The sequence below is a fragment of the Pelobates fuscus genome, chromosome 4 (genome assembly GCF_036172605.1).
Source record: "Pelobates fuscus isolate aPelFus1 chromosome 4, aPelFus1.pri, whole genome shotgun sequence".
Classification (NCBI taxonomy): domain Eukaryota; kingdom Metazoa; phylum Chordata; class Amphibia; order Anura; family Pelobatidae; genus Pelobates; species Pelobates fuscus.
In genome coordinates, this window is record NC_086320.1 from 155,850,886 (window position 1) to 155,875,046 (window position 24,161).

A 24,161-nucleotide genomic window follows, 5' to 3' on the forward strand; every position below is an offset into this window, starting at 1 on the left:
CGACCCCTAAGAAAACGAGAGTCAATAACAGCAGATACTTCGAACTCCTCATGACCCTCCACAGAGACAGTAGGGGGAGGGGGAGTATGCCGGGTATAGCGGTTGCGTACGTAAGGCTTCAACAAAGAGGTGTGAAATACATTGGGTATACGCAGATTCTTAGGCAGACCCAAGGCATAAGAAACGGGATTAACCTTATGTATAATGCGATAAGGACCAATGAAGCGGGGAGCCAATTTCATAGAAGGCACCCGGAGGCGAATATTCCGTGTGGAAAGCAAAACCCTGTCCCCCACAACATAGGAAGGAGCCGCTCTGCGATGCTTGTCAGCCTGAGCCTTCTGGCGGGCAGCAGAGTCCACCAAAGAACGCTGAACCTGCTCCCAAGTATTACGCAAACCAGCCAAATGCTCATCCAGAACTGGCATGCCCTGAGAGGAGAATGCAGCCGGAAGAACAACGGGATGCTGGCCATAGACAACGTAAAAAGGGCTTTTGCCGGAAGAATCATGAGTGGCATTATTCCGAGCAAATTCAGCCCAAGGAAGCAGGTCAGACCAATTGTCCTGATGGTGAGACACAAAACAACGGAGGTACTGCTCAAGAGACTGGTTGGCACGTTCAGCAGCTCCATTAGACTGGGGATGGTAAGCGGAAGAAAATGAGAGGGAAATACCCATCTCCGAACAAAAGGCTTTCCAGAACCTGGAAATAAATTGGCTACCCCTATCGGATACAATAGATAAGGGAATACCATGTAATCGAAACACTTCTCTAGCGAAGATAAGAGCCAATTCCTTGGAAGTGGGCAACTTGCGAAGAGACACAAAGTGAGCCATTTTGGAAAACCGATCTACTATCATTAGGATGACTGTGTTACCATTCGAAGGGGGTAATTCAACAATAAAATCCATTGATAGATTAGACCAAGGTCTCTCGGGAACGGGCAACGGATGCAACAGCCCACAAGGAACTCTACGAGAGGTTTTCATACATGCACAAGTAGTACAAGCACTTATATAGTCAGTAACATCCTTACGTAAGGTATCCCACCAGAAATACCGAGAAACGGCTGACACTGTTTTGGAAATACCAGGATGTCCAGCAGTCTTAGTATCGTGATAAAGTGACAGAATATCCCGTCTCTCGGGAATGTCAACGAACAATTTATCATTAGGCCTCTCGCTGGGTGCCATGCCTTGTTTCGCTTGTATGGCCTGCAAGAGGGACGAGGAAATAGACAATATAGTAGTTGCTATTATCCTGTCTGGGGGAATGACAGGAGTGACATCAATCTCCTGTTTGTCAATAGTCTCGAATTGTCTGGACAGAGCGTCCGCTTTGGTGTTCCGGTCACCTGGCCTATAGGTGATTATATAATTAAAATGAGACAAGAACAGTGACCACCTAGCCTGCCTTGAAGACAATCTTTTAGCTTCGCTAAGGTAGTATAGGTTCTTATGATCTGTAAATATGAGAATAGGATCCTTAGTTCCTTCTAGCAAATGTCTCCATTCTTTGAGTGCTAAAATGATAGCAAGGAGTTCGCGATTACCCACATCATAATTCCTCTCTGCCTTGGACATTTGTTTAGAAAAGAAGCCACAAGGATGCAATGGCTTGTCAGGAGACTCTCTTTGGGATAAGACAGCACCTACCCCTATATCGGAAGCATCAACCTCAAGTATATATGGCAATGAGGGGACAGGATGCTGTAAAATAGGGGCAGAGGCGAACGTAGTTTTAAGAAAGTCAAAAGCCTGAAGTGCCTCAGTAGACCAGACACGTGTATTGCCATCCTTTTTAGTCATACGAGTAATAGGCGCTACTATAGACGAAAAACCTTTGATAAAACGTCTATAATAATTAGAGAAACCCAGAAAACGCTGGATGGCTTTCAGACCTTGCGGCAGAGGCCATTCTATGACTGCAGCGAGCTTCTGGGGATCCATCCGAAAACCCTCGGCGGAAATCAAATACCCTAAAAACTGGACCTCGGACTGGTCGAATAGACATTTTTCTAATTTGCAATAAAGACCATTAGCAAGAAGGGTCTTCAGAACTGTTGTAACATGTCTGTGATGAGCGTGAATGTCAGTAGAATATATTAAAATGTCATCCAAGTACACAATAACAAATGAGTGAATAAAGTCCCTTAAGACATCATTAATAAATTCTTGGAACACTGCTGGGGCATTGCAAAGCCCAAATGGCATGACGGTATACTCATAATGACCTGACCGAGTGTTAAAGGCTGTCTTCCATTCGTGGTCCTTTTTAATACGTATCAAATTGTATGCTCCTCTAAGATCTAATTTGGTGAATACCGTAGCATGTTTGAGCCTGTCAAACAATTCTGTTATTAGAGGTATAGGGTAAGCATTTTTGATGGTGATCTTGTTAAGACCTCTATAATCAATGCAAGGTCTTAAATCACCTTCTTTCTTTGATACAAAGAAGAACCCCGCTCCAGCCGGAGAAGAGGATCTTCTAATAAATCCCTTGTCTAATGACTCTTTAATGTACTCCTCCATGACACGGTTTTCTTGAACCGATAGGGGGTACACCCTGCCCTTAGGAGGTATAGTACCAGGCAACAAATCAATAGCACAATCGTAGGGTCTGTGAGGCGGTAATTTGTCAGCCTCTCTTTTATCAAAGACAGTCTTTAAAGTTAAATACTGAGAGGGTATTGTCGTAGATAAAGGAGGAACAGTAGGAACGTTAATAGAATTCACAGGCGTGACTTCAATAGTACATGACTCATGGCAGGCTTCACTCCATGATTTTATCTGCCCTGTCTCCCAGTCAAAAATGGGATTGTGGGCACGTAACCATGGATACCCTAACACCAACTGTGAAGAGGGAGAGGTGATGACCTGGAACCGAATGGTTTCATAGTGTAGAACCCCTGTGTACATGTGTAGCGGTGCAGTCTCGTGAGTAACAACAGGAGATATCAATGGTCTACCATCTATGGCCTCAACGGCCAAGGGTATCTCCTTCTCTCTGATGGGAATATTGTTTCTCTTTACAAAACCAGAGTCTATAAAGTTCTCGGCTGCCCCAGAATCAACCAGGGCGTCTATGTTTTCAACTATACAACTCTCTCCCATATGTAAAGAAACAGGGAGAAGCAGTCGGTTAGGAGGCAATGTAGGAGACTTAGAAATCACACCCAAGGCCAGTCCCCTATAAGGTCTTAGGTGCGAGAGTTTTCCGGGAGCAGAGGACACTCCTTTACCATATGGTCTCTCTTACCACAATATAGGCAGAGTCCCTCCCTTCTCCTATGTAATTTCTCAGTATCTGAGAGTTTGGCAACCCCTAATTGCATAGGTTCCTCTTCAGATACTTTAACACTCTCCGGTATATTAACTCTGGGTTGAATAGGTGTAACAAAACGTCTATTCCTGTTCTTGGTATAGAGCCTGTCACGAATCCTATTATCTATATCGATGAGGTAGTCAATAAGGTCCTCTAAGGCAATAGGAAGCTCCTTAGCTGCTACCTCATCCAATATAGAGTCTGATAAACCTTCCATGAAGGCCGTAGTTAACCCATTATTGGTCCAATCGACCTGTAAGGCAAGGGTACGAAACTGTATAGCGTAATCAGCCACAGACCTAGAACCCTGTTTAACCCTCATTAATGCTCTAGCGGCATTCTTAGACCTTTTCATAGTATCAAAAGTTCTGCGAAAAGCTGTTAGGAAACTGTGAAAGTTATGCACCATAGGTCCATTAGCCTCCCAAATAGGGTTTGCCCATTCAAGTGCTTTGTCGGTAAGTTGGTGCATAAAGAACCCAACTTTAGACCTCTCTGTGGGAAATGAACGTGGATACATTTCAAAATGAAACTCTATTTGGTTAATGAACCCTCTGCATGTCTTAGAATCCCCTCCATACCTAGGAGGAGGCGTTAAATGTGCTGTAGCGTTAGGCATAGTCGATACTTCAGGAAGCAGGGGTGCAGGAGGGTTAGGTGCGGTTGCTGGAATGGTTCTAGCTAAGAGCGTCTGGAGAGCCTGAGCTATTTGATCCATACGGTGATCCTGCTCTACAAATCTAGCCTCATGGGTCGCCATCTGTTGAGCTAAATCTGCGGGGTCCATGGCCCTATCGTAATGTAACGAGTATATACCCCTACACGCAGGATCCAGCCTAACAGAAGACAGTACAGAGGAGAGATACGTCTACCGGACCTTAGAGTGGCCGGACTCGACGTAATAGGATAAGACAGAGTCAGGAACGATCCGAGGTCAAGGGCACAAAGAGACAGCGTAAACGAAAACTAGCCGGGGACTGGTACACAGGAATCAGCAAGCCGGCAAACAGTACAGAATAGGATAAAGCGAAAACGAAGTCAGAATACAAAGCCAAGGTCAAATACGGAGAAACACAACTGAACACAACAAGCACTAAAGGGAACTGTAGCAGAAACCACGATAGGGCAAGGAACTAAGGGAAAAGGGTAAGTATAAGTAGCCTTCAAACTAATGTGATTGGCTCCTGTCACTTCCACTCCCCCAACAGGTAAGTGTATGGGGTGATTGGCATGACAGGAGCCAATGGGAGCCTTTTTGCAATTTAGGCTCCCACTGTCTCTTTAAGAGCGCGCCCGAGATTCGCGGCGCGCTCTTAGCTGCAGGCGGGACACGTGACCGCTTCTCGCGGTCACTGCCCGCCTTCCTGTCTGAACAGTCGGACGAGCCGCAGGACCGCGCGCGGCTTGAAGAGAGGACCGCGTCCGGCCCCCGGATAAGGTAAGTACCGCTACAATCTGCAAACACTGATACATGGCTTTCAATGCCCATTTCAAGATCATTTATAAATATGTTAAATAGAAGCGGTCCCAAAACAGAACCCTGAGGGACACCACTTACCACTTTTGTCCAGCTTGAAAATGTACCATTTATGACAACTCGCTGTACTCTATCCTTAAGCCAATGTTCTACCCAAGAACAAGAATATTCATCTAGACCAATTTCTTTTAGTTTGAAGACTAACCTATTGTGAGGAACCGTATCAAATGCCTTTGCAAAATCCAAGTAGATCACATCCACTGCAACACCCTGATCTATATTTCTACTTACTTCTTCGTAGAATGCAATTAGGTTAGTTTGACATGACCTATGTTTCATAAAACCATGCTGATTATTGCTAATAACACAGTTCTTCCCAATGAATTCCTGAATATTATCCCTTAATAGCCGTTCAAATACTTTCCCAGTCACAGAAGTTAAGCTGTTGAGGAAGTTAACGGTACTGTAAAGTTAAAGACGTGATCCATGTCAGATACTCCATGATATTATATCCTAATGCCAAAGACACTGCACAATACATTTATAGACTCACATATGTTTCCTGGCAATATAACAAGCATTCATGTCTATATATATAAATAGAGAGAGAGAGAGAGCTTTTAACATCTGTCTTTTATAGAAAACCTCTGGAAAATATATCAACAAAAACACGTGTACATAAAAAGTGTTTTTTAGAGACAGGAAGTCAAAACAATATAAATATGTATATGTATATATATATATATATATATATATATGAGAGAGAGAGAGATACGTACATACATAAGGGGGAGAAAGTGACAAGGCGCAGCTATAAGCTTTGAGAATGGGTTTGCGGTCATCTTATCTGACAGATGGATTTGTTGCTGAATTCTAAAATAAATGTTTCATAAACTCTGGACAATATACAAAACATGAGAACAGTATGATTGGCTGAGCAACTTCCTGTATTAGACAGATCAGACTGCAGAAGCTGCAAAGCTGGGATATTCGTAGCAAATGCAGGATCTTCACTTATATTCACTTATTTTTATTCTATTCTGTATAAATATTTTTACAACATTAGCTATATCATGCATGTAAAAAAGGAGTTCAATTGTAACCTGGAGTGTTCCTTTATAAACACATGTAAAATAATTTTCATGTAACAACATTATTCTTAAATATGTCAGTTGGCATTATTACTGCTTTCAGAGAGGTTGTTATTTGTGGTAGTAAGTTTCACTTAAATGTTTTGTGGAAAATAATATTTTAATGTTATCAGCAATATCAATAGGCACAATGATTCTCACAAAAAATTGCAAATTATAGATTACATACCATCTACAATACATTATCATATATTTCCAAGGAAAGAAGGCATTATAGAACCAGCAGAAGTAAAATAAGCCGAATGGTTTGTGTTTTGAATTTGAGTATATATATTAACTTTTCTTCTTTTTTTTTTTTTTTCTTAAATGAATAATTATAATAAATTACATTATATGCTTTTCTACAGCTATTAGAGAGGCTAGAACCAGTGTTATGTTTGGCGGCAAATTGCAATTTAGTTTTAGTCAGTCTTTTTTTTTTTTTTTAATTCTTTATTTTTGTAGTGCAGGTGATTACATACAGCTTGTCATGCCACAATAGCATTTAACAAGAAAGTCAGGATACATAGCTTACATGGTATAAGGCATTGAGTTAGTCTTGCACTAGTTTTTATAAGGGTATAATAACAGGTTTATAAACAAACTTGTGAGATCTATCGAGAATCCGATTACAACAGCATCAACAATATGAAGCATACATTGCTCCTGAAGGGTATAAGATAAAGTAAATACATCTTAGAGTATTATAACCACTGGGTTACTCCACTGCATTGGACCTTATAGAGTCCTGAATGGTCACGGATATGGCAAAGTTCTGAGAGTTAGTGTATAAAATAAGCAGCAACGCAGTCATGTAACCAACTGAAACTAGACTGTGCATTTGAGGACCTGCGTGGGTTTGTTCAGTCAATACCCAGTGCTGGCAGGCTGCCTGCTCTAGAGGATGTGTGTCCACCGACCTGTCTGTGAGGGGGCCACCTGTCTCCAGTGTAGTTGCGTTCCCACGCCCTTCTGGCGGTGCAAGGGCATGTTCCGTGTTTCAGGCCCGGGTTTCTCAAAGAGCAGGTGCCTGTCTGGCGACCCGATGATCCACGGGCATGGGCTTGACGCCCCCCTCTTTGCCATGCTGGGTGAGTGCCACGAGGAGGTAAGGTAGGTGGTATGGTGTCGCTTGTGGGCCTCTCTCGTGCCGGGAACCTTCCTGTGCGATGGGCGGGAGCTTTGTGGAGTCCCGGGGTGTCTGCCCCCGCTTACCCTCCAGTGCCTTTGTGTCAGGGTTCCCAGCAGGTCTTGTTGTGGCTTTGCCTCTCAGTGTGTAGGGCCGGGGCAGTGATGCCGTGGCTGGCCTCTGCTGTCTGCGATGGTCTTGGGCTGTTGAAGCACTGATCTTGGGGCTGCTGGTTATGCGGGTCCAGAAGTCACGGCAGATCCTATCGAATCTGGCCTCAAAGCCCCGCATCCAGTCCAGGGTCTCTTCGTCTGTATGCTGCAGGGAGGGTTTCTGAGTGGCAGCCATCTTGGGACCGCCACGCGGTTTATGGCTCGAGTGGCTGCGGGCTATACAGGTTGGTGCCGTGCCCAGTGGGGACCGGGATAACCCCCACCGGTCCAAAGGGGGGGGTAGCGGGGTGATTGCGGCTGCACCTTAGACAGCGTATTCTCTCGCGGGGGATCGGCCGCCTCCACCCGCTGTCGAGCCCGCCATCCTGGTAGGCCTCAAGGCAGACCTAGCCTCTGGGATCGAGAAAAGTAGGATCCTTGGAGTCCCTGTCGCATAAGATGCTTGTTGTGCCGATGCAGGGTTTTCTGCTCTTGTTAAACGTAAATTTAGTAGATTTTAGAGCTTGTTTTTGCAAGAAACACGTCTGGCCAGCTTGTGAGTCAGGCCCCGCCCCCCTTAGTCATAGTCTTTTGACTAAAAAGAAATTTTTAGTTTTAGTATAGTTGCCAACATTTGAAAAAAGGACACTTTGCAAAAACATTTGAAAAAAGGACACTTAAAAAGTTACTACACCCAATGCCGCAAATCTTGGCCCACTATGTCCAACCCACATAATTAATATCTGCCTACTCACAGTACAGATTACAGGGTCTACTCAATAAAGAGAGAAATACAAGGAATTGAGATGGGAATTTTAAACTTAAGGCCAAAGTAGCCAAGTTGGAAAAATTCTACCATTCAGCTGCACTACTTCGACCTCAAGTTTGAAATTCTCATCTCAATTCTGTCTTTATTGAGTAGACCTTTATAACACCAAGTTCCCACCAACAGTTCCATGCATCCTTGGTATGCGATAGATCAGAGTTTCCCAATTAGTGTTCCGCAGAACCACAGGGTTCCACGAGAACAAAATTGGGGTTCTGCGGCGATTTACCCATCAGGTGGCCCAAGCATTTAGGGCCACCTGATAGGTATCACTAAACAGGGCAGGATCAGGCGCCCCAGTCATCAAAAACCGCGACCGGATCCCTGTAGTATTGGATGCTGGGAGGAAGCGACAGCACTTCCTCACAGACAGAGCGCGCTGCGTAGAGGGGGAGAGAGAGCAGCGGGGACTGAGCAGCAAACCAACCTCAGCCAGTAGCACTGAAGATCCTCCTGCAGCAAATGTAAACGTGTGTGTGTGTGTGTCAAGGTGTGTGTATCCATCAGTATGAGTATCTGTGTGTCAGTGTGTGTATCTGTGTGCCACTATGTGCCAGTTTGTGTGTGTATCTCTGTGTCAGATACATACGCACACGAAGATACACACTGACACACAGTTACACACACTGGCACATATAAACACAGATACACACACCTTGACACACACCGGCACATACAAACACAGATACACACACTTCGACACATAGATGCACACACCTTGACACACAGATACATACACACACACAGATACACACTGCGTGTCAAGGTGTGTGTATCTGTGTGTCAAGGTGTGTGTATCTGTGTGCCAGTGTGTGTATCTGTGTGTCAGATACATATGCACACACTGACATACAGATACACACACTGACACATACAAACACAGATACACACACCTTGACACACAGATACATACACACACACACACACACACACACAAATACACACTGTGTACACTCAGACAGACTGCTGAATGCACACAGGCTGCTGAATACACACCCATACAGAGTGCATACACACAGTACACTGAATACACGCACAAACACACAGACTGCTTAATACACACACACACACAGACTCCCGAATACACACAGACTGCTGAATTCACACACTGCTGAACACACAGAGAGACTGCTGAATACACACAGGCTACTTTATACAGACACACATACTGCTGAATACACACAGACTGTAGTGAGGGGTGCAGTGTATGTGTTTTTGTTTAGGAGTGCTGTTTGTGTGTGTAGGGGTGCAATGTGTGTGTGAGGGGTGTAGTGTATGTGTGAGAGGTGCAGTGTGTGTGTGTGAGAGGGGTGCAGTGTGTGAAGAGTGCTGTGTGTGTGACAGGTGCTGTGTGTGTGTGTGTGTGTGTGTGTGTGTGTGTGTGTGTGCGGGGTGCAGTTTGTGACAGGTGCAGTTTTTGACAGGTGTTGCGTGTGTGTGTGTGTGTGAGGGGTACTGTGTGTGTGTGTGTGTGTGTGAAGCGTGCTGTGTATTTGTGCCAGAGGAGCTGTGTGTGAGGGGTGCTATGTGTGTGTGAGGGTGTTGTGTGTGTGAGGGGTGCAGTGTGTAACAGGTGCTGTGTGTGCATGAGGGGTGCAGTGTGTGACGAGTGCTGTGTGTGTGACGGGTGTTTGTGTGAGGGGTGCTGAGTGTGTGTGGGAGGTTCTGTCTGTGTGCTGGGGTGCTTTGTGTCAGGGGTGCTGTGTGTGTGTGTGAGGGGTGCTGTGTCCTGGTGGTCTGATGGTAGTGAGTTGTCACAAGCTCACTACAGACAAGCTCAGTGACACACACACACACACACACAAGCTCACTACAGACAAGCTCACTGACACACACACACACAAGCTCACTACAAACCAGCTCACTGACACACACACACAAGCTTTCTCACTAGCAGGCACACACACACACACACACACACAAGGCTGAGTATATCAAGCCTACCTGGCACTGGATGCTGTTGCTGGAAGGTCAGTTAGCCATTTTCTCCCCTCTTCCAACTGCAGCCAGGTCTCCTGCTAAAAGGGGGGGGGGGAGAGCTTGGGTGGGAGGTGGAGCTTGCATGAATGGGTGGTGCTTATGTCATGGGGCGAAGCCTGCATTCGCAAGGCGGAGCAGGATCTTGTGTGTCGGGGAAACTGCTGGGAATTCAGAAGGGAGACTGTCAGTGCTCCCTCTGTCCCCAGCAGCCTCAATGCAGTCCCTAGCACCTCTCTCCTGAGTTCCCTCGGAGCTTAAAAAAAGCACATGGCCCTGCAAGTTGCCGGGACTGTCCCAGGGCAGTGAATTGCCCGGGACAGACTCCAGCTAAACAGGACAGTTGGCAACTATGGTCACTTTTAGTCCTTTTAGTCATCTAAATTGTTTTAGTTTTAGTCTAGTTTTAGTCGACTAAATCACCAGTAGATTTTAGTTGACACAACTAAAATCGAATGGGTTTAGTCTTTTGCCCCTTACCCAGACCCTCTGTGTCCATTTGTGTCCTCCCAGCCCCTCTAGGTGTCTCTCTCCCAAGCCTCTATCTGTCTCTTTTGACCCTTACGCAGACCCTCTGTGTCCCTTTGTGTCCTCCCAGCATATAGTCGTGCAACTCGTCTGCGGGTGCAGTACCTAGGTCATGGGTCAGTTTCGGAGGCGTGACCCTATAAGTGATAGAAAGTAGTTGCGTGGAGGTGCGTAGTGGTGCTAGGGCCCGTGTGGGTGCACTGGGTGTCGTTTTGTCGGTCAGGTAGTCTGGTGAGTGGTACATGTGCTCATTTCTACTTTCTGAAGTGGCCTGGTCGTCTAGTTCCACTGAAGACCACTCGTGAGGGGTGGTGGCCCTAACCTAGGGGCTGTCGGGGGGGTAGGTTTTGGCTTAGGCTATGGCTTGTGGTCTGGTAATGAGGCAGCGCGCCAGCGTCCTCACCGGCTATCTCCTCTAGCTTGCGGTAAACGGGTAATAACGTAAACATCAGCATTGTATTGCGTGGAAGGTGGGGAGAATACAGGTTGTGTTAGACAAGACATATGGGTATCGCCGTTGAGTGGATAGGGGTAAGAGACCTCTCTCCCCCTGTCCGTCAGGTGGCTTGCGTGTCCATTCTCTGTCCTCTTGGCACAAACGTTTCCGAGGCATCTGGATTCCATACGTGGGGAGTGCCCAGGTTGGGCAAGTTTTGTAGGCCCAATTTTGTGAGCAGTGTAGGGGCCTCAGTCCCTGAGGTGAGTTTATGGGTGGTCCCCTGGTGGGTGATGAGCAAGGAGCGTGGGTTTCCCCATCTATATCTGGTATCCCTGCTGTGTGCAGGTGGCCGGTGAGTTCTGTCAGCGACTTTCTCCACTGGAGGGTGGCCTTGGATAAGTCCTGATAAAAAGTCAGTTGGGCTTCCTTGAAATCAAGCGGGGTCTTACCCCTGATTGCGCTCATGATGTGCCCCTTGTCTTGGGGTAGGACGCAACGGATGATGACATCTCCGGCTAGCGTTGCGGCGGCTCTGGGAGGCGTGGGTAGGCGGTAAATCCCTGCAAAGGTGAGTTTCTTTGTTACTGCAGGAGGGAGTAATGATTGTGTGAGTCGCCTCACGTAATGCGGTAGATGCTCTTTGCTCACTGATGCAGGGATGCCTCTGATTTTGATGTGGTTGCGCCGGTTTTTATCCTCCTGCGCCGCCAATTGTATTGCTAAGCGTTGCTGGTCGTGTTGTAGTTGGTGGAGCGAGTCTTGTAGCGTAGAGATTTCTCCCTGTATTGTTTTGACTTGGTTTTCAGTGGTTGTCACTTTTTCTGTGATCTGTTGCATGCTCGTTTTGAGCGCTGGTAGGTCTGCTGCCAGCAGGCGTTGTATATCCTGCAGCATAGTTTGCATCTGCTGCAGGTCCTGCTTGGTGGCTGGGTCTGCTGTTCCCTGTGGGGGTATGGATTTAGTGGTTGTGATCTGTATGGGCTGTGGGGTTCTCTGAGTGTCCCCCTGAGTGGTTTGTGCAGGTGAGGTGTCTGCCTGGGTGGGGTCTGAGCCCTGGTCGGAAGCCGTTTTGGCTGGGGTTTGTTTTTGTAGCAGTGCCCCTATATCAGGATGTGCTGTGGCAGTACTTTGGTGTGGTCTTTGTGATCTGCGCCCCATCTCCTCATGGGATTGGTAGGGGTCCTGTAGATGATCGTCGCCTGGGTCTCCCAGGCTCTCTCCGCCCCACAAGTACTCCAGGCCGCCGTAGTTTGGCATGTAGTAGGCCCGGATTTTAGTTTTGGGCTTTGCCTGCCTTGGATTGTACCTAAATGGCATCGGGCGGTGCAGGATGATCTCCCTCGGGCAATGCAAGTATTTGATTGCGTGGATGGCATGTAGTTTCGGTGATGTTTGACGGATTCAGTTTGATTCGCACAGAGCTGCTAGAAATGGCGTCCGTCTCGCTCCGCCGCTAAGCCCCGCCCCCCAGTTTTAGTTGTATTTTAGTCATCTGAATTGTTTTAGTTTTAGTCGACTAAATCGACTAAATTTGACTAAAATTGTTAGTAGACAAAATTAACAGTAGCTAGAACACAAAATAAAATTAATATTTTACAATGATCACATTTTTTTTTTTAATAGTAGAAAGGGGTGTCAGTTGCAATTATTTATGAATGAATCCAGTATATATGGAATGGTACTGTCACTGCAATGATTCATTACATCCATCCAGTAGGGATTTGGGAAAATAACTCATATTGTCTTGTGTGTGGCTGCATTATGTATGCTGTGTGCATGTTTCCTGTTATTGCTTCATTTGCAAGTTCTGAAGAGAAGATGTGAGAGCAGACATAGTAAATCTGAATTTATATGCAAACTACAGCAAAGGTCAACAGTTAAGGCCTGCATCATTTAACTCTTCGAGTCTCGATAGCATGTCAGAACGGAAAGAGAGATTTTCTTCAATCTGATCCTTAAATGGTTCAAAGAAACAAAAACCTGCAAGGCTGGCAACTATAATGTTTTTCAATTGGAATTCAGCTGAAATTACCCTGGGGTTTGGCACGCAAATAAAGCTTTTACACAACATTATTTTGCAGTGTTATTGGTCATTATTGTTAAATTAGAAGACACAATGGTGACGTTGACACTGTTAAGGCTGAAGTGGCATGAGGCTATTATTAAAGTATTTTACCAAAATTATTACACAGTTTGAGTGGCTAATCTTTGGCAGGGCAGCTGTTACGGCTGTTACTCAGACATTCCATTTAATATTCTATCAGCGAGTATCATTTAACCAACTCAGAGGGGTTATTCCGTAAAAGTGGGATTGATGGAGAGTTGCAGACGAACAAAAAATTGTACAAATATGTGAACAGGAGATAAAACACACTGATTACTAGGTTCCAAAGAATTTTGCTGTGAAAGCATTTTACAATTAATATTACAAGTGGCACTGTCCCTTGTGGCTTTTTTCCAAAATCTACCAATGTAATATGTCCACCTGTATGTTTATAGATCTTCTCAGTCATTCACAGTAAGATACCATAATCCTCTATCATGCAGTAGGTGAAATGTGCATGTTCCCATCAGCTATTGCAAGCCACTTTTGGGCAAAATTTTCAGGTCATACATTAGACAAAGGACTGCCCACTTTGTCCTTGATTTAAAGGAACAGTTCAGACCCCGAATGCAATTCAGCTTACTGAATTGCTTTGTGTGTGAAGAGCACATTTTTTTGTTTGTTTTTTCATTTTACAAAAAGTTGCAGATTCCAATAGAAATTGGCACTTTTATAAATTAAACGTATTACTCCCCATGGCTGTCAATCAGACAAACAGTCCTGTTACTTCCTGGTAGATAAGCTCAAAGGGAAGACAGATGCCCAGAGTGCCAACTGCAGAGACTTCTTACCGAGCTGCATTCAGAAGTCTGTGATTGGACAGCCACAGAAAGTTTGGGCAGTGTTTGCAAGGGAGAACTTGCAAAGGCAGCAGACAAGAGAACTGCACATTTTGCAAGCTATTTTTAGATATAACACAAATTTAAAAATGCATAATTAAATGAATAATTATTGGTTATATATTGGTTCATATTTGTTACAGTGGTATATAAAAAAAAAAAAAAAATGTTTGTAGATATACCCCAATAAAAAAATCCATAGTTAAATGCATGCATGTTTCCATTCTGGGTATATCTACTAAACCAACTGTTCCCAAACTGTGTGCCAGACAGGCACTCAAGGGTGCAGCGGAATGTTTCCCCGGTGCTATAATTATAGCACCGGGGAAACATTATTGCTGAACAAGGGCCCGTTCGGGTGCCGCAGTCCTTTAAGACCGCGACCGGGCACCTGTAATATTGCCCAGCTGGGAGGAAGTGACAGCCTGTCACTTCCTCCCAGCGTCCTGCAGGGAGACAGCAAGGGAGGAGAGGAGAGGAGGCAGGAGGACTCCAAGCCACCCTCCTGGACACACAAGGTAAGCTAACAGGAGGGTGGCTGGAGATATTAAAAATATCACTTGCGTGTGTGTGTGTGTGTGTATGTATGTATATATGAGTGTGTGTATGTATAAGAGTGTGTGTTTGTATGTATGTATGTGTGTGTGTGTATGTCAGGGTGTGCATCTGTGTGTGTGTGTGTTTGTGTCAGGGTGTGCATCTGTGTGTGTGTGTTTGTGTCAGGATGTGCATCTGTGTGTGTGTATATATGTCAGTGTGCGTCTGTGTCAGTGTGTGTCTGTGTGTGCACACACATCTGTTTGTCAGTATATGCGTCTGTGTATGTGCATCTGTGTGTCATTGTGTGTGTTTTTATGTCAGTGTGTGTATATTTATCATGGTGTGTGTATGTATCAATGTTTGTGTGTGTCAGGGTCTTTGTATATATATGTCGGTGTATGCGTGAGTTAAGGTGTGTATGTGTCAGTGTGTATCTAAGTGTGTGTATGTGTCGATGTCTATATGAATTTGTGTGTATGTATATCTGTGTAAGTATGTATGTATGTATGTATGTGGTAGTGTATGTGCATACATCCAAGCAGTCATACACCAGCACAACATACAAACACACTCCGCAATCTAACACAAATATTACATACAAACACACCCCTGCATTCAAACTCCAAAAGGATATACACCCCTTTACTCAAACACAAATAATTCACACAAATGTACACCCACATTTAAAAGTGAACATAACATTCAAACACAACCCTGCAATCAAACACAAACATTACATACAAACACACCCCTATATTAAAACACTAAAAATATATAGAAGCACCTCATCAAACACCAACACTGTACATTACACTATATCGCCAGTAAATGTCGCAACGATGTACAGATATACAACCTAGACATTTTTGACTTGGGAGGCCTTGGAAAAATATTGAAATATTAAGGGCGCCTTGAACCTAAAAAGTTTGGGAACCACTGTACTAAACAATGTTTTTTTTTTCATGTTTTCTTCTTTTTTTATTTGGGCAGCGAAGTGTCCCTTTAATTCTATTGACAAAACTCATTAAAAAAAAATGATCGACTGTTTTCAGTTGATAATTTTGGCAAACTCCGGCCAGATTTAATGCCAGCAGAAATTCAAGCAGCTGAATTAGTTACATGGATTGGCTGTTTAAAATAAAACCACTGATAAATGTGCATCTACCACCAGGTCCGGATTGGCCGTTCGGCAAACCAGACAAATGACATGGGCCAAGGCCGCCTGCTCAGAGATCAAACTTCACTGCAGCAGAGTAAAGGGACAGGAGATCACGGGAGGCTGAATGTTCTCCCACATGCTGGGCAGTTTGGAGCGTTGCACCGGGTTACCATGGCAATGCTCTGACATAAAGCTGAGCTTGCGAGTGAGCATAGCCTGTAGCTGGAGGAGCTGCACACTTGAGTCACTCACTAGTCTACCATGGGACAAGCAGGGTCTGCAATGCCCCCCTCCCTTGCAAGTTGTTTTGTTTTTTAAAATATATATATATATATTTTAAATAATATTTGCTCCTATCTGGCCAAAACAATATAGGCCTTATACCACCTAACCCAAACACATAGTTCACCCCTCACACACACTGCACCCCTCATACACACTGCATCTCTCACAGACAGTTTACCCCTGCACACAAACTGCTCCCCTCTTTAGACTCACAGTATATTCCTGACATACACACTAAATCATCTATACACACTCTGGATCCCCTATGCACACACTAGATCCCGAGTACACAAAAACACACACTACAACCCCTACACACTCTATTTCACCTATACACTACAACTCTATGCATACACTCGCTGCATCCCCTATCCACACACAGTACAGCCCCCAGCCACACATATTACATCACAAACGCAACACAAACCGACTAATTTACCCAAAACACCATACCACAATCAGCTCACTCTACACACACGCAATTCCCCAACCAGCCCCCAACCACATGCACAAGACTCTTTCCTGGCCCTTCTGTCCTCTTGTATTCCACTTATGCAGACACCAGAGACCTGTCACAAGCAAATGCACCCCAAGTGTGTCATTAAATCCACTTGCACTACACAGAACAAATACTGGGCCTTTTTCTCATGCAATAACTCATGCAGGGCTCTGCACAGGAAGAACATTGAACCAACATGTTTAGTTTGAGGGGGAGCATGCTTGTCGTTGATCATGACACAACTCCCCTCCCCTCCGGCCGGCCTCTGGCTCCACTTCCTTCCCAACTGGCCGCGGTGAATAAAAAAATCCTGGGACAGATTTTTTTTCCTAGTCCGACCCTGGCTACCGCTATTCATAATACAAACAAACACTGCGCCTCCTACCAATGTGATTCACAGATATTTACTGCACAAACACTACAGCCAATCAGATATCTTTACCAGCATGCATACTATATTACCTCTAATATACATCTACCCATCCTGATAGAGAAGCACTGGGAAACATATGGCACATGTATGGCTCCACCTGTCGAATGCTTCTGTAAGAAAACATTGAATCAAATGCTTCTCTATGGGACGCATTCAGTGTTCAGTGTCAGTATGCAGTGCGTGATGATGCTCAACATAAAGACCTTTGATTTTAAACACCGCTATTGGCTGTAAGTATGTGTTTATGGGCAAATGTAAATAGTGCCATTTCTCTGAAACTGCAATGTTTTACATTGTCTGGAAAAAGAGACAGCATCTATGCACCAAAACTGCTACACTGAGATGATGAGGTTTAGGTGCCTAAAATGTCCCTTAAAGTTGTATTTTTTTTAATACAAGAATACAAAGAAAAAATCATATACATAAACAATGCAATGTAGTCATTTTAAACCTTCTTTGAAACCTTTTACAGGTCTGCTCTGGTCCACTCGAAATGCATTGCTTCTTAAACTAGAGAAACATAGTTAATGCCAGTACAAACAATGTAATGTGTGTACATGTTTTATGTATGACTATAATATTTTCCTTACAGCAGAACAGTGTGTTGAAATACCCTGCATCGCCACCATGTGTTCTCCTTGTGTAGTGTGGTAGACCTCTTTTACTCACTATGAACAGCCCAGCAGGTGTCTTTAGCCTTGTATGGAAAACATGCATAGGTTGTTATACCCAAAATCTATCACTCCACAACAGAGCAGGCCATAATTTAGAGAATGCCCTGATTTTAATTTTAGATATGTTTAGTTTCCAAAATGCAGACTTTTTGGCTATATGTTGCATGTACTGGATCCATTTATAAAATGTTGATATTTTGCAAAGTGAGTGAAGAATATGTATGATATTTCCTCAGTTTTCAGGCAACTCGTGTCTTTAATACCCTTTAACACATTAATGACCACTTATGTACTGCAAAGCCATGACAATCAAATCATCATAAGCTCTACTCTGACATGTGATATCCTATATACTTAGCAATGTAAAAATGGACTCTGAAATAATGATGGTAGAAAAAAACTGGCTCGGATTTTTTATTTTATTTATTCTTTATTTGTTCCACAGTCTGACAAATATGATCACAGTTGTAAGCATAAATAAGGGAATACAATGAGATGCTTATTGTAACAACATCATGAGAGTAATTGGTCAGACTGTTTTCTTTCGCGGGTGGGGGTGGGGGTTGGGGGTTTAGGAGTAAACATGTGTTGTGTGCAAACATTTGAGAAAATAGAGTGTTTGAGGAGACACATTAGATGTTAAGGAAGATTCGGAAAGAGAATGAGATTACATTTGAAGGGGAGACATGTTAGGAATAACAGCTCCACATGTTTGGTTAGTGCAGTGTAGTACGTCATTGGAGCTGTTTTTGGGGGGGGGGTTTAAATGGAGCTAAGATCGGCTGGGTTATCCCTGTCTCGGCTTAGGCCGTCCCACAAAATGTGGCCTTTAGAAGGAGTAGAAAAGGTAGAACTTCTATAAAAATACAAATAGAAAAATCAACATAAAACATAGGGCATGCCGTATCAAAAAGGAAAACAGAGTCATGTATTCGCTGCACTTGAACAAAAGGAATAATTGTAGCAGGATTCCAGACAGTAGTGGCGGTGGCCTGGGAGCGGATTCCAAGGCCCAGTGTAGACAGGATAGCGCTGGCTCAGATTATGATGGTTATGACATACATAGAGTTTATGGAGAGCGTTCGGGGTTAAATATCTCAAGTATAAATTGTTAGCACAATATGTGTATTTATTGTTGTGATTTGGCACAAAATCAACAGTACTGGCAGCAGAAAGACGATCATGTCTATAAATCTCAAAATCTGTGTTTTGGATGTGTACCACATACATGTTGCGAAATAGCAGATAATGTACAGTGTAAGGGTGTAACGTCATACGCCAGGCCTATTCAATTGCTGTCTCAATTTCTGACTTTATAAGCTTCAATTCTATCACCACTAGATGGTTGGTACTGTGAATGGATTTCTAATGAATGCCAATTACCCTTGGAGCCTATTTGTCAGAAAGACAAAGATAAGGAAATAATTATATTCCTCGATTGCACTTGGCAGATTTACAAAAAGGCCATTAGCAAAGTTCTTTATCTTTTACTTTCTTTATTATTTTCTCATTTAAACCTTCCTTGTTCTGGAACGCATAACTAATAATGCTGACAATCTATTCTTGTTTAACATATCTGAGATTATAATTTATTCTGTTATTATTTTCAGGTCAAGAATCTGTTTTTAAGTGCCTCGGGGAAGGAATTCTTGATAATGCTTTTCAGGGATACAATGCTTGCATTTTTGCATATGGGCAAACAGGTAATTTGGCAAATGTTACTTATTATTACTTAAATATGTATTTTTACACTCAGCCACATTTTATGCTCTTTTAATTTTTTTTTACATTTCTTCGGTAGGATCAGGAAAATCTTTCTCCATGATGGGAACAGCAGATCAACCTGGCCTTATCCCGCGGCTCTGTTGTGCTTTGTTTCAGAGAGCCTCTGAGGAAGAAAATGACTCTCAGACATTTAAAGTGGAAGTATCTTTTATGGAAATTTACAACGAGAAAGTCAGAGATCTGTTAGACCCTAAAGGGTGAGTCTCTTCTTTCCTGGTGAAGCCATCATGCAGTTTCTGGAATATCATTTTCATTATGGTCTGCCAAAAAGGTCTGGCTTTAAATGATGGGAGTTGTGCTTTGCCAATATCTGTAAACCCTGCAGTGTAGTAAACATTGTTGTAACTGTTTAACAGCGTAGAACAAGTCTTCATTCTAGAAAAGTTAGCGTTTATTATATAACAGTAATATAAATGTTACATTTTATTTAGGATTCACTTAAATGCATTTTCTGTGCTGCATAATGTGTTCTTGATATTTTGGATGGATTATTTACTAAAATGTCTAACATGTTTATTAGTTTACCCAGTGTAAGTGTTTTGATGGGATGTTTGGTGCATACATCTGCAAAGCACATGATGTCTGTTTAGCATTTTGTACATAATATAATCATGTGAACGCATGCAACGAAAACCGAGCTGCAATACACCATGTACATACCAAGTTTCCTTTGGAGATGTGAAGAATGGAGATGCACATGGCAGACCAGCTTGTGTAGCTTACAGCTTTTGGAAGCTGTTTTCCGTGATAAGACAGTGGGATGAGTGATGATGAGTGTAAGTGCAAGGTTATAGGCATTAACCCATCTAATTCCAGAAGTTTAAATATTGCTAAACACGCTCAGTCACTGAAACAGTTATATAGTGTGTTTGGTAGTTATAAATATATTCTAACATTGCAATACTGTATGTATAATGTGCATACCATATACGGTATGCTTTGCGGCATTATAAGGCTCTTATGTCATTGTTTATAAGTTCAAATTATTGCTGACTGTTCCACAACTTAGACAATGACTACATTAATAGCAGAAAATTATGTTAGCAACTGTGAAGAAAATAGATTATTCCAATTATATGATCATTTATCCTGTTTTTATTATTATCACATTTGTAACTAGTGTTATTAGACAGGAAGTGGTACCTGGTTTTAAACTTAAGTGTCTGGATGTCTGCTTTAAGAGACAAAAGTTTAATGTTCACCTCTACTGTACATTTGCCTTCCTTTAATCTCCTGAAGACTAGCTATGACACTTCAGATGTAGTTTTGAGAACACTCCCATGATGCTCTGCCAGTCTTTTTTTGCTAACTTTGGCCCATCACATGTGTTGTAATCTACATTTCCCATGATGCGCAGTCGGCTTTTTTTTATCTTTTCTTTACTTGTTATACTTAAAACGATAATCTAAACAACATACCTACTACACCTCAGTGAGTGATTGTTACTAATAGTGTCTGGATGTCGTTCCCCTGACGTTCTGGAGCAGTTTGACCAAAACTGGGGATCTCAACATCTGGAAATCTCCCCTTTCTTAGCTGCACAAGTAATTCAGAATTTAAACTACCATATTATCAATATAAATGCTGTGCAACTTGGATTCCAAAGGTAGGCGGAGAACACTTGGTAAGGGTTAGCTGTAATGGTTAAGGTGCTTTTTGTTACCCCTTTTAATATTCCTTACTGGTTTATTACTTTTTAATTTTAAAGAGACAATACAGGCATCAGAACCACTACAGCTGAATGTAGCTGTTTTGGTGTCTAGAGCCTTTCCCTGCAGGCTGAGCAGTGTGAGCACTGTCGCTTCCGAAGGCCATGGAACACTCCCCATATGTATGTATTGAATCAATTGCGATTTGTTGCACATGCGCACCTGCCTTTCAATGCTTTGGATCGGCTGAGGATATCAGGATTGAGGTGGCTGGAGCAAATGCAGCAAGACCAGTGCACCTGGGCACCGGGGGGAAAAAAGTTTAAATTAAACTGCTTTATTCAATGCGCATGGGGGGCCCGATGTCTAAAGAAGTACTAGAACACTACACTAGCATTGGGGATACATGTTTGCATTCCTAAAGATTTAGTGTTCCTTTCATATCTACATGAATTCATGTTGCTTTCTTTTTAAAATATGCCAACACACATTTTTCATAATAAGTTCAACCAACCTTAGATGACGAAATGCATTTCTAATTCTTTCCAAACTGACTAGTGGAAAACTCTTGCTCTGCTTCGCATATTGTACAGCTCCAGCTATGTTCCATAATTAGTTTTGCACTCCCTTGCCAAAAGCAAATAGGCATTTTTATTAAGCCAGTTACTTAGTACAGTAAGACGTTCTAGAGAACAGGACCAATTAAGATCGGAAAAGATAGATACAGTAAGGATCTAGTAACAATTATTGTTGTTTATTGTTATAGCACTAACAGGCTTCATAGTGTTGTGTATTATGACAGGGTTACAGACAAGTTGATATTTAACAAAAGTTACTTAAAGTTCAATGTAGCATACACATAGTTACCAAAAGCTGAGCAAACGGCAGTAAACTCGCGTTTACCGGTGATGTCTGTAATGGGCAGAAAAAGGGTTGGCACAACCATTTATGGGCTTGACGGCCTGCCCCGTATCAACAGGACCATGGTGTTGAAGCTCTCTCTGCATGATCCTAGCGCATGCTGCAAAAACACTTACTCTGTGCTGCCCCATCGACAGTTCCCTGCTGTCCCCAGATGCTGGTCACTGGGGAGCTAAACAGGGACAGGATCATAGAATTGGGTCAATATATGGTGAAAAGGTGGGGGTCAAATTAAAGAAGAGGAAGCAAAAAAGGACTTATGGGAATAGGGGTATGTTTAGAGAATATTTACAGGGTTATTCACTGAAGTGAGAATTCAAAGTAAATGTAATGCCAAGTAGCTGAACTGCATAGCTGACTTACAGAATTTTTCCAGTTTGGTTGTTTTGACCTTTAATTTGAAATTCACATTGAAGTAAATAACCTTGTTAAAACGGCTGGAATGTGGGGGAGAGTCTGACAGAACGAGGTGAAGAATTCCAGAGGATAGGCGCAGCATAGAAGTCCTGCAGACATGAGTGGGAAACATATTGTGAGGAGAGGGTGAGATGAACGTTCACTGATAATTGCATGATTTTGCTATTACATGACGAAAAGTCATGATTTTATTAAAGACACGGAGGCGAGTATTGCATATCCCTTTCTTTACTGTTGACAAATAGCAGCAAAGGAAACAAACAGAATGAAAAAAGAATGAACATGTGATAACATAGGCCCCTCCCCCTCAGGTCCCAGTATAACAGGCAGCACTTCCCTTCCATTTCCCTCTTTCTGCAGATGCGACCAAAGAACAATGTCCATAACTAGAGTAGTGTGAGAATAAAGTCCCAAGGTAATAGCATAAAAACCGAAGAAGGCATAACATCAAAAACTGGGAAGTGTGACCGTAGAATCCATAGGACCGATGGAGGACAGCGGGAGGAGACCAATAAACCGGACCATTGCTAGACGTCTTGCTGGATTAAGCTGTGGAGATATAAAGAACAGGAGCCAACAGGTTAAAGTCGATACTTGCAACAAGTTATAAGGTTACACCAGTGAGAACAAAGACCCCTGTATGTACAGTCCCACAAAACAATTAATGTTAACATATCCATTATTATTGAAAACAACAAGGTCTGAGGACGGCCCCACTTACCGTCTCAAACTATACTATGCGGTGTATCGTGGTATGAGTAATTTGGGTGGGGAGATACATACTTACCAGCGTGTAAGAATAACAAAAAAGGGTGGGGCAATACTCGCCTCCGTGTCTTTAATAAAATCATGACTTTTCGTCATGTAATAGCAAAATCATGCAATTTTATAACAAGACACGGAGGCTCATATTGCAAGTTTAAAGCTGATCCATTATCACAGCGAATGTGTGTGGGGCCGGCCGAAAGTAGAATTCTCGGAAGGTAGATTCCCTAGACCAATCAGCTGTTCTCATAATGTCTTCTAGGCGGGCGCCCGCCGACATCATAGAAGAGGCTGATGCCCCTCGTACTGAATGGGCGCCAAACACTGTAGTGTCAATGCCCGCTTGGGCTAGCAGCCATTTCACCCAGCGTGACAAGGTAGTGCTGGAAACCGGGTGAAAAGGAGGACGGAAAGATAAGAACAACTGACGAGAGGCAGTAGAGCGGTGTGGTTCGGTGCGAGATTCATATTCACGAAGGCAGGTCACTGGGCATAGCGAAGGAGAGGCAGGGAAATTAGGGTAGGATACCGCTTTGATGGAAGTCTTAGTGCGCCTGCTGATGTTAAAAGTTACCCCGTCCGGGGTGTATGACTTGGCATCGACGTCCAGTGCACTAACATCCGAGACTCTTTTGCATGAGATGAGACAGAGCAGGCACACCAACTTGGCGGACAGCTGTTTGAGGGAGAGTCCAGTGTTAGCGGGCCAGGATGAGAGGAAAGCCAATACAACGGAAACATCCCAGGTCGTGGAGTAGCGGGGCCTGGGCGGCCTTGAAAATCTAGAACCCTTGACGAGTCGGCACACTAGAGGGTGTTGTCCCGCGGGGCGGCCCTCGAAACCTTGGTGAATCGCCGAGATAGCGGAACGGTAAAGGTTAATAGTCCTGTAAGCCTTACCGGCTTCGAAGAGAGACGTCAGGAACTGCAGGATCGTTGTTACAGGGGTCGAAACGGGATCCTCGTTCCGAGCCATGCACCAGCTAGCCCAAGCTCGCCAAGCTGACCCATATGCCCGTCTAGTGCCGGGAGCCCATGCTGCTGCCAATAAGTGTCTAGTTGCGTCCGAAACTCCTGGGATTTCCCAGGGTCCCCGGAGATTCGCC

At 43.6% G+C, this 24,161-nt stretch overlaps 1 protein-coding gene across 1 annotated transcript in view; it reads left to right on the plus strand.

The window, feature by feature from the left end:
• KIF13A (kinesin family member 13A) overlaps nt 1-24,161 on the plus strand; it is a 169,549-nt gene that overhangs the window by 52,702 nt on the left and 92,686 nt on the right. The window contains exons 3-4 of the mRNA XM_063451688.1: nt 19,129-19,221; nt 19,320-19,500. Coding sequence (XP_063307758.1) covers nt 19,129-19,221; nt 19,320-19,500 — 274 coding nt within the window. The remainder of the gene's footprint in view (nt 1-19,128; nt 19,222-19,319; nt 19,501-24,161) is intronic.